This window comes from Athene noctua, chromosome 9, assembly GCF_965140245.1.
Source record: "Athene noctua chromosome 9, bAthNoc1.hap1.1, whole genome shotgun sequence".
NCBI classification, from domain to species: Eukaryota; Metazoa; Chordata; class Aves; order Strigiformes; family Strigidae; genus Athene; species Athene noctua.
This window is the reverse complement of record NC_134045.1, coordinates 9,641,167-9,653,187: the sequence shown is the minus strand read 5'-3', so window position 1 is coordinate 9,653,187 and position 12,021 is coordinate 9,641,167. Positions and strand designations below refer to the sequence as shown.

The 12,021-nt window shown below is 34.1% G+C and overlaps 1 protein-coding gene across 2 annotated transcripts in view; it reads left to right on the top strand.

Moving 5' to 3' along the window:
- Positions 1-12,021, top strand: part of FTO (FTO alpha-ketoglutarate dependent dioxygenase) — a 259,221-nt gene that overhangs the window by 45,474 nt on the left and 201,726 nt on the right. For both annotated transcript variants that reach the window (XM_074913378.1, XM_074913379.1), the window contains exons 2-3: positions 1,416-1,493; positions 6,872-7,532. In XM_074913378.1, coding sequence (XP_074769479.1) covers positions 1,416-1,493; positions 6,872-7,532 — 739 coding nt within the window. The remainder of the gene's footprint in view (positions 1-1,415; positions 1,494-6,871; positions 7,533-12,021) is intronic.

Here is a 12,021-nt window from a genome sequence, read left to right as displayed (position 1 = left end):
GATGAAATATGTAGTTGTTCCCGTATAACTTGGTTTTATCAAAGTGTTAGTGATACCCGTTTTTAACTTACTCTGCATTTTCCTTTGTTACACCCTTATCGTTCCTTTAAAAACTGTATTCCATTTCCATCTGGTCTTGCTCTTGCAACATAAAAGTATTGAGCTAGCTACAACTTCAATTATTTCTTGTAATAGTGTTTATGTAGTTGAAAATACTGCAGTAAAAATGAGAATTTCAATCCTGATATCTGAAATACTTAAGCATTATTGCAGATTTAGTTTTATGATCTTTGAGTTGCATTTTTATTAGTAAGTATTTGTTAACGATCAAAGTTTGTGAAGGAACCATCCTTGCAAGCTCAAAGGAAGAAGAAATAAAGGAAACAGTGTTTTACTTTTCTAGGCCAATACTTCTTTCACTGTTACAATTTTCACATTGTTGTTGATTTATACTTCTACCGTGTTGAGTTAGTGTTGCATTAGACTGTGGGCAGATAAATGTGAATGGACTTATCATGGATTGAATGTTTGAGTCCAAAAATCTGATGGCAAGTTTCAAATATCTCGTGCACTTTCCAAATCCTTAGCTGCACAATTTCTTGTATAATGCATACAAAAATCTTATTTTTGTTAATAAAAACCTGGAAAATGCAGTTCAGGGAAAATCAGGCATATATCTTAGCAGGTTTTGTTGACTAAACATTGGTGTAGAGGTACTCAGTCTAAAACAGAAGTAAAAAGGGAGTTAAGAGAACAAGAGGACAGAGAAAACCTGCTCTTTGCAGTCAGCTGGTTCTTAGTGCACTCCCAACATCAATCCAGATTTGTGGCTGGATGCTGGGGTAGCAGGTCTTGAGGATGACATTTTAAATATTGCCAAGTTGTAGGGGCTCTGGTGTGCAGCAGATAATGTTTTCTTTTTCCTTCGTATACCCATTTCAGGAAACATTGTAGGGTATGCCCAACATTGAGGCTCGTTGTTTTAATGAAGTGTATTAATGAGTCATTTAATGGAATATGAGCTTTGTACCCATTGGATCCACAAGTTGAAGTAGAAAATAAAATGAAAAAGAAATAAATTAGTATCTAGGTATAAAGTAGGCATCGTTCTGAAGAACATTAAACCAAGGTGGATCTTCATCAGTGTAATAGAGACTGATTATCTAAAAAAGAATTTAGGAGGAAGAATACTCACGTGCTCTGAAACTACCTAACCTGAATTACTGCTTTGTAAGTGGAAAAGCTCCACTGATTTTTTGCATAGAATTTTCCTTATTCAATTTTCCAGAACTGAAGGTAGCAGAATAAATAATTGAACATGTTTGTGTCTTTTTAATACAACTAATTTTATACTTGGCTGTTTATATCTGCTTTTTAGTCTAAATTTCTTTTTCAATTTTACCCTTCCAAAACAGAAAAAAAAGCTTCTTGAAGAACTTGGAGAGAATAGACTTCCATACATGACACCAGCCGATGCTGATTTCCATCATTTGGTAATGTATTTCTTTTACTGTACTTCTTTCAAACTAAAATGGCTGCTTGCACTGAACAACAAATAAATCTTTCTTGAAAGAGACACTCTGAAATCTGATACGAAAAAGGTATCTTGATGGCTGGTAATGCACTTCCAGGTGGTGCGAAATAAGACCTCTAAAATTGGGATATTCAAGAATGAAAACTTTGTGAACTTAATTTATTTTTAGGATTTTGCCCTGAGTATCAGTACCTAAGTACCAGTTAACATGTGTAACAATGTATCATGGTTTCTTATGCTTGATTAAAATAAAATACATGTCTCCATTCTTTTAAGGTTTTTTTTGTTTGCTTTTTGTCTGAGTTGTGAAGAGACCTATTCTTTGTAGGTCAGGTCTGACAAAACAGGGAAAATGTTAACATAGAAATTTGACATTTTTTGGCTTAATTCTACTTTCAAACAATAAGTAACCCTTAAGACTGCTTACAAAATGAACTGTGGAAACTGGAATGTATGCCTCAAATGAAACCAAATAAGAGTTAAAATAAGTCCAGTAGCCACATGAGTAGTAAACCAAATGAATGTATGGAAGAGCATCATGAAATTAATAGAATATTCTGCATCTATCTTGGATCTTTCTAGGTCAGCTACAAAACATATGGCAAGAATTGTAGGTTCAATTAAATTAAATTGGAACACGGTAAAAAGAAAAACATAAGAAAGAATCTTATAGTTTGAACAGCTACAGCAACCGTGCTTATATTACAGACATGTCACCTTTCTTGTTTTGATATATGGCTCAAAGATGTATATGGTAGCATAAAAATAGGTCTGACTTCTTGTGCAAGAATTAATTTCTCTTGTAGAATTCCAAGGCCAAGAAAAATTTAGCACATATCACACTATCAAAAAGGAAAGATGCATTTATGGGTCATGTAGTGGACTGTGACTCAGAAGCATGAAGTCAAACTCCAGCTTTTCCACAGGATTACAATTGTGATATTGAGCAATCTGTATACTTTCCTCACCTTTCTTGTTCGTTTGTGTTGTAGGATGCTTAGGGAAAGTATAGTTTTCTCCTTATTCTTAGTGCTGAACATAGTAGAAGTAAGCTTTTGACTGGGATCTTTAACATCTGTAGGGATAATAATATTAAAACATTATAGCTTGTTAACCATAAAAGCACTTCTGTGGGTAAGGGCAAGGAAAAGTTTAGAAGAGCTGGAAAAATGTAGGAGAACTTAACAGAATGATTTTTATTTTCTTTTCTTAAAAAACCCTCAAAACCAAAATACAGACACATGCTTTTCAGTCTTAAACTAATGTTCAAGAAAAAGCTCTTCCTCCTTCTGAGACGCAGGCAGCTTACTGTTTCATCTTTCCTAGTCCTACTACATCCCCTCCTGTTTGTTTTCTTACCTGTTGCTGCTAAGAGCTGCTGTATCCAGCATCTTTTTTGTCTTCCTATCTTTGTAAACCCACAGTCTTGTGGAGCTGACATGAAAAGAGATGAAGCCAAGTGGCATCTCATTTGCTCAGTATCAATAACCCATAATTATAGAGGATAATGGGAACAAGACAAGCAGTGAACTCAGACCTGTTCAAGCCTTAATAGGGTTTAGATACATTCTTTCTGCATCATATAGAATTATACTTTTTGTGTAGTGTTTGTGTGCATGCTAGGTATTTTTAAATATATGTGATAATCATAAACATTGCAAGCACTTTTGAAATTCTTATGGTGGTTATGACATGTTACTTTAATCACAGCTGGAGATATTACAAGTTCCATGATGCTTAAATGTACTACGGATGGAGGGGAAAGAAGGGTGAGAGCTTGAAGACAACAAATTGGCAAAATAAAAAATCATATACAGTTTAGTTTTATAGTCTGTCTTTCCTGGAGAGACATGCCTTGCTTCCTTAAGGATCCACCCCTTATAAAACAGTATTCTCTGAACATGTTGGAAGGGGGTGTTGGATTACATGAGATGCAAGTAAAAAACCTACAGTATTCTGTCAGGTATGGTAACGTGCACTCTGAACAAAACTAAGAAATTCCAAAACAAGTAAGACTTCACTGACATCCTCTTTCAATGCATCTTGCCTGATGGGACATTTTAGAAATTAATCCCAAAACAGAAGCTGAAACAATGTAATTTTAAAAGCCAGTTATGAACAAGAAAAAGTCTGGTTAACAAGGCAATTCACAACTATCTGTAGTACGAACTATCATTTTATGACATAAGTGGCAGTTTGTTTATCAAGGGTTCTTACTGCTGATCTCTAACATTATTTTATCACTTGGGTCATCCTGTAGGGTGATTCTCTGTGTTGAGTACCACCATTAGAAGTGAAAGCATGTGTATACTTAAAATCATGTGTGTAACATTCATGTGAAGAATTGAGCATCAGATGGCTTTTTCTTTCATCCTGTAGTTGCCAGTAATGTACCTACTTCTTTCCGAGCAAACAGTGCATTGACCTTTAATACTTGCTGTCAGAGTTACAACACAGAGTACATGATTACTCCCCCTTTCCCATCCCCCCCAAAACAACTAGGTGTCCAGTGTGAACCCAGCTTTCACCCTGTGTTCTGATCTCTTAATGCTTTCCTTATGTAGGACATAGCACAAAGACTCGTCGGAGATTTAAAGACAACCAAACTGTTTTCATGTGATGTGTCGAAAATGTGTTTCCACTTCCGGATTTATTCTGAGATATCAGTGTATTGTTTTGGGTTTTTTTTTAAAGTAGAATCCTAAGTATACTGTGTAAAACTTAATGATAAAATAGTTCTTAAGCATGTAATTTTAAAACACAACCCAAAGGTAACAGGCCTCTGACTTGGCTGGCAAAAAAATGTGGAAGACATTACCTCTGCAGTTCAGGAGTGGAATACAATGTTGTTACCTTTGTAAAATCTGTGCGCTTCCTTTCTAGTGCATGTTTTCAGGCATTTAGTTGTTTTACATCGTATTGTTATTTCCCTCCTTCAGGTTGTAATAATTGTTTGGAATTTCTTGTGTGTGATACATGTCAGAAATTCAGTATATTAAAAGGTTTAAAAATATTTAGTAATAATGGTTTTTCAAATATTCCATAATAGCATATGTAACGTGGTAATTGGTTAATCTGACCTGAGTATGTCCAATATACAGAATTAGTTAAAAAAATACTGGGATACTGCCATAGAACTGTTAGTGCTCTTTCTTTTACATATATCACTTGCATAATGAAACTAATCGTGCAGTCATAATCTTTATACGTCACAATTTATAATGCTCTGTCATTATTAACTATGATTGTGAAAGAATACTTACGATTCCCATCAACCTATACCACACAACTGACTGTAGCCTATAGCTGTAAATCCTTAAAATTTGCAGTTACTCATTTCAGTAGTTATTCTTTATAAGGATTTTTTTCACCGTGCTGTTCAAAAGCTACAGATACAAAGCCGTGATTGAAACAAAAGGGACAGTTCAGGACCTCTAAAGGAATCATTTCAGGCTTCTGGCAAGCTCAGGCAAATTGCGTTTATCAAGTTCATATTCAGTTCTTTTAATGAAAGCCGGGATCCAGTGTTCTGTCATGGGGATTGTAGAGGGATATTCAAACTGATCTGGGATCATATTCAAGCTTTGGTATTTAAAGTTAAGCATGTAAATACTTTTACCATAAATTATTATTATCTGTAGGTACTGTTACGTGGCCTTTTTTTCCCTCTCTCTAGGAAGCTAGGTTTTGGAAATCATAAGGATGTGTAAAGAAAGGGAGTTAGCGTCACAGTAAAAACTCACAAGAAATGGTGGCAGGGTTTATAGATAAACTAAGATTTATTATGTATAATCATAAAATTAGGATAGAGTTCCCCTTTTTAGTAGGAACAAATGATGCTATAAAGCCACATCTTCAGTGTTGTAGGATAACAATGCGTAATGATGCAAAAGTCTTAACCGTTTCCATGCAGTAGAAAATGCGTACTGACTTACTGCCTAGTTTGTGGTTTTTAAAGAAACCTTTTCTGGATTTTAAAATTAATTTCCTGAAAGGCAGGTTTAAATCTGACTTGGAAGTATATAGTGCTAGTAAAGTGGTTTTGAGTTGTACCAGAAGGAGCCTGCAGATGGATTGTTGGTCAGTGTGATGCTTTTGTGTTGGTGGCTTTTATTTGCTTTTTTTTTTTTCCTCACAACACGATCAGTATCTACCTTTCCACAGACTGGTGACTTAACTGCTTCACAAAAGGAAATAGGTATAGTGAGTCGTTTAGAGCTTCACACATGCTAATTGATACCTGATAGACTCACATTACAGCCTTTTCTTACTAAGGGCATTAGTTAGCATCTGGGTTTTTTTTCATTTATTAATTAATTTTAATGAATTACATAGGAATTTAGTCTATCTAAGAATTTATCCTCTAGCCTTTGTCCAGTTTGCCAAACAGTCTCAGCAGTAGTTAAAGCAGATTTACAGGCAACTAATAAAAGGTGTGATTATGTGATACTCACTTCCTTAGTGAGTATCCAAGCCTTCCTGGAGGGGGAAGCAGTATTTTGTATACAAAGCAAGATACTGCTGATTAACAGTGTTATAACTTGCTGGGAGTTGTTGCCTCCACACACTGCTGGATTCAGAACTCCAGCTGGTACCAGAGCTGGTGTGGTCAGAAGAGGATATGAGGAAAAAGATATTACAGGTGGGGAGATGGGGAGGAAAATAAGGTTGGAAATTTTCTTTTATCTAAAAGGGGAACTTTCCGATAAAATAGATGAGTTAATTGGCATGTATTGAGGAATGTGAAAATAGAAAGGAGCAGTATGTCAAGGACTTTTTTGTAGATAGAGGTGCAGTACAGCAGAATGTTGGCCTTTTTTTTAAAATTTATATTTTCATTTTGTTATTTTTTCCTGAAAAATGATTGTTATATAAAACTATTTCAGTTTATGGTGTAGCCCCCTAGAATTCTATACATCACTTTGGGACCAAATGGTCTTTGCAACCATTGGAAAAAGACGAGGCGCTTTCTTACTGCTTGATATTCTATTGTTTGTACACTTAAAGGTAGCATTATCTACAGATTCATCAGGGGAGTTTATACATTCTGTTGATTTCTGCCAGAATCCTCAGATCTATTTATTTATAGATTTGCCCTGTTGATATTCTCTGGTTACAGGCCACTAGTATGTATCCACAGTTAGTGCAATATACTGAAATATGAAAATAAAGTAACGAATACTGGCATCTATTTCTTCACTGTATTCTAGACTCATGCTTGATAACTTGTCAGTTTAGCCTTGTCTGTTTTTGAATATATTAAATACTTTGGTTTCTGTAAAAAAAAATAATTCTTTTGCTGTTTTTGTTGTTTGGTTGTCTTTTTTTCTCCTTCAGTGGAAGACGAAATATTCCAAGCTGATTTTCAGAAAATCTGATACAGTGCCTGAAGAGCTCCATCAAATGGTACAAGAAGGCTTTCTGACCTTGCAAAAACATGATTGTTTCTTTCAAGATCTTGTAAGGATCAAAGGAAAAGATTTTGTTACCCCAGTGTCTCGCATATTAATTGGAAATCCAGGATGCACTTACAAGTACTTGAACACAAGATTATTTACAGTTCCTTGGCCTATTGAAGGTTATGATATAAAATATTGCAGTCCTCAAATACATGATGCTTGTAAAGCATTAATCAGACTGAATGACTACTTGCATATTGAAGCAGCCAAGGCATTACAAGGACAAAATTTGTTGGAGACCAAAGAAAGTAAAGATACTACTGTAATAGATAGGGAGCAAAATTTTGCTACTTCTCTTATGGAGAAGGGGTCAGTTTCAAAGGATCAAAGCAGTTGTTGTGTTCCAGAGGATGACTATGTAAGTCTAAAGAACAGAACATCTTATAATGTGACTTTATTAAATTATATGGATCCACAACAAATGCTGTACTTGAAACAAGAACCTTATTTTGGAATGGGGAACATGGCAGTGAGCTGGCACCATGACGAGAATCTGGTTGAAAGGTCAACGGTTGCTGTGTACAGTTATAGCTGTGAAGGTGAGTAATGGGAGGTAGGAGTTGACTAATGATATAAATATATTAAATCCCTGAAGCTCTTTTATGTTGCCTTGTGTGTACGTACATAAGCACACCTGCATGCTAGTCTAGATTTGTTACGTGCTTCTGAATATATTGTGCTATTTTCTGTATTTAAGACCTATCTTTTTTTCTACTAAAACCTGTACAAAATACACCTGTGTTCACTGCAGTGGGTTTATCAGTTGTTCTCCAAGTAGATTTAAAAATTGGTATGATTAAAATCTTGACTAAGAGCCCAGAAATCAAAATCTGTCAAATACCTCTTTCAGGTTAACTCATGTGCATATTTTCTATTCTGTAAAATGCTTCGTTGTAGTTGAGATCACTGCCTTTATTGTATCATTCATCATATACAAACTCACTGCTGCTTTATGCTGATTTTACTACTCTTCTTTCTTTGGAAAGATCATTTTAGGTTGGTTTTGTATAAAAGTATTACTGTATTTACTTGGAAGTATATACATTTTGTCTAGGAGTGCTGTAGTGCTAATGCATGTTTTATGGAGGACTTGCCAACATTTCTGTAGTTGAGAAGGGTGGAAATTTTCCATTAAAAGACTTGTTGTCTGACAGGCTTTGCAGCTCTTAGTTATTTAAAAAACATTTAAATGCAGTATTAAGGGGAGAAAAATGTAGTTGAGGAGTCGTTAAATATTTCATTTTTAGTTTCAATTGCCTTTCTCATTTTTATCTTTATTTAAGAACAGATATGAGGATTTTATTTTTTTTTTCTAACAGTGTTTAAACAAAGCCTTGGATTATTTTTTAATGGCTTCCAGTTTTGCAAACATAAGATTAGAATTTAGGCACTTGAGTTGAATTTGCAAATACTCTGTTATGTTTCATAATTCACAACTGGTTTTTGGTCCTTTCAAAAATCCTTTGATGTTTGCTTCAAAACATGGGAAGAATTCACGTTGACTTCGGTAGGTTTTGGCTAAAGACCATGATGTAAAAATAATAGCTTATACTTTCATGTGCATTCTCTTGTTAGTTTTGTTATTAGTTTTGAAAAAATAGGTCACTTTGTTTCTTAAAAGTTCAGCTGAAATCATATTTACAGTTTCCTGGACATAAAACATCAACTGGTTTAGCAAACTGAATAGAAGAGATTCCCTGACCCGTAGAAGTGTCATTTTATTCATGAACTTTTTTCTGTCCTGTTTGCCAAAGACATTGGTATTTTATGTCCAGTAATTATTTTTTTCAGTAGTACTGCAGATAAATATTTTTTTCATTAGCATTTTAAGTTAAAGAAACATAAACATGAACTTGAAGTAGTAATACTGTGTGTGAGGATTTATTGTAATATGCTTTAACACTTTTTACTTTAACATGAAACTTCTTGTGGAGGGGAAAAAATGAGTCCCTTTAAGTTCAGAGAGCTGTAAATTAACAAAAAAGAAAGCTGCTATGTTTATTCAGATTTGTCACTTGATTTTGTTTCTTCAAGTTCAGCAAGTTAGATAGGTAACATTTATGCTGTTTTAAAACCACTGCGAATTCTATGGAAGATTTGATTGACAAGGGTAGGAAGAAAGATTTGATCTATTTAGACAAAAAATTATTTTGATATCTGTATGTACTTAATGTTTTTGCCACATACAAGATTTTTTCATGAATACACTTAAAAGTTCATATTTTTTTCCTGAAGGTTTTAAAGATAGACGTGAAAACTTTACAAAGCTAAGAACTTTCCAGTGAATGATCATTCTATCATTCACATTTACAAAAAAACCACCCAAAATTACTACTTCAAATTTTTGAATTTTTGCAGTGATTTTGAACTTTTGCAAAGTTTTTGGTCAAATTGAAATTTGATTATATATTTGGGGGATTTCTTGGCAGGAGGTGGTGATACTAAAACCTCACTGTAGCTGGAGATAATGTAGAAGATGGGTTTTTTGGAAGAAAATGATTTATGAAGTCAGATCTGAATCTGAACAAGATTGAATTCCACTTGATAGCTCTTGAGCATGGCTTAAGTTGATTTCATGAACTTCAGAGGGAGTTTAAGGTGCCTGGCATGGCTCCTGAGCATCACAAGGAACTGCCCGTAGTACACCTTTATGTAAAACCAGTTCACTCGCATCTGTCTGTGTTCAGGTTGTGGTTGTCACTGTAGATCCCTAAATGAAGCTGTGTTTATAATTGGCCAACTTACTAATAATTTGGAGGAAATGGAACCTGATTATAGTTTGTGAATATGGCATTGTAATTTAAGTGACAGTAAATACCTGTGTGTGTTGAAGTTTTCTACCCAGCACATCCAAGAGGAATAATTCACCTACTTGATTTTAGAAAACTAGATAGATTGTCTTTTGCACTTCTGATTTCCTGTTTATAGCTTTCAAATGCTGGTGTTTACAAATGTATCAGTGCTTATAGTTTTATTCATTCCAGTTCCATATCACTTTAATGTGTTGGTGGTTTCCACAGTTCACAAAGACTGTCAGTATTTTTTTACTGTATCTCTTACCAAGCTCTTCGTAACTGTGAAGCAAGAAGAGGTTCCACATCTTTTTAAAGACTATTTTTAAGTCTTTGTAGAAGCATATCTTGAGTCCTCTTCCCTTTTTTCATAAAGATATTTGCTTTTTACACCAGTATCTTTTATTACTTACTCCATGAATTCATTTAGTTCGTTTAGTAATGTGTTAGCATTGAATTCTCACTGTAGTGTATAACAACTATTACAGAATCGTTATAGAATACATAACAAAAAGAGTAGAGGTGCTCAGAATTTTTTTTATGGAACAATTTTTCCTTAGAATATGTCAATTAGATGGATTAATAATTTTCTGGGAGAAAACACTGATTCTGTGGGAAGTTCAAACATAAATTATTCATAATCATAAATGTTGATTTTTGTTAAACTAGCTTTTCTGCTAGGTCTTGCATGTGTTTTTTGTCAGCTCTCTATTCCTCAGATTCTTACTGATCTCTGTAGTACTCCACACACTGAGGATCTGTGGCAGCTCCGTGGCGTGGCGAAGCTAGGGCTTCCAGAGCTTCATGGCTAATACCAACCTGTCCTGCCACAAATCCAGGTTTTCAGATTCTGAATAGCAAGAGCCATAGGAGTCAAGCAATCTTACTGCATGCTGGCAGCTGTTTGTTAGACTGTTTAGACATGCATAACTCAGGTTACATGGTTTTCTTTTAAATTTAATTTGCATTTCTATATCATTATTTGTTTGGTACATACTTATTTGATTAAATAGTATTAAACCAGATACTACTGTAATTGAAACAACTTTATTTTCTTGTTCACTTGTTTGGTGTTTGATGCCATAATGAAAATTTAATGTTTGAAACTTTTGATCAGTATTAATTGGAGTAGAAGCAGTTTTTAATATGCCAGAAAAGAAATTTGAGAGCCAACATAAAGATATTGGAACAAGCCAATATTCTAATTAGTATCACTGTTAATTTTCTTGTTTCCAGTGTCAAACTGTTTCAAAGCAATTTCAAATAAGGTACATTTCTATCAACAAAATTAGACATTTTGCTTAATGTTTATGTGAATAATATTTGCTTTTATTTACATTAAAATGAAATGTATTACATTATACTAGATTAAAAGTATGTTATCAAGTGATAAGAATAGGCCATCGCAAAAATTTGGGAAATTTCCTTTTAATGTGTATACTGCGTTAAAGTGCATGAGTGGCAGTCATGTTGCATATGGAGAACTGAATACATTACAGAATGTGTGTTCAATTATGCTGTCAGTAACACTATTTGGAATTAATTTATTTTTCAGAATTTACCATGGAATAGGAATTCCAAATTTTGACCAATTTAGGATTTTTAATAACACAGTAGCTTACAAACATCATATCACATTGAGAGCATTAAGGTAAAAACTTGTTCAGGATTTTAATATTGTAAACTAATAGCCCTTTTTTATTTCCTTCTCTATTTATAAAGTAAATTGCAATCCAAATATTGGTGGTATAAGGGCATTTTCAAAAATTGGCTTTCCCTCCGGTCTTTGCAAGTTTTACTGCTTAGCAGAGAACTAGTTGGTTCTAAAGATGTTCTTTGAAGTAGAGACTTGTTTCGGTTACCAATTTAGAGATGGAAAATAATGTAGTCACTGAAAGTGTCCATGTTTCTTTTACCTGGGTTTCCCACAAACAATGTTTGAGGTTAGTTTTCTCTGGAATTCTATACAGTATCTTGTCTGTCCTCTTGCTTAAGACCTACTTGCTGTATAAATCTCTTTACGGAACAACTGGCTTAGTTCACTGACAAGGTAATGTTGAAAGGCTTAACAAATTTACAGTTAGTTGCATTAATGACTGATCTTGAAGGAGCTTTTATGCTTATTTCTTTTGTAAAATGCTGTTTGTATTTTTTCACAGTGTGATGTTAGATGCATTATCCTAGCATTAACTCTAAAGACAGCTATTTAATTTTTACAGCAATTGCGAATAAAAAT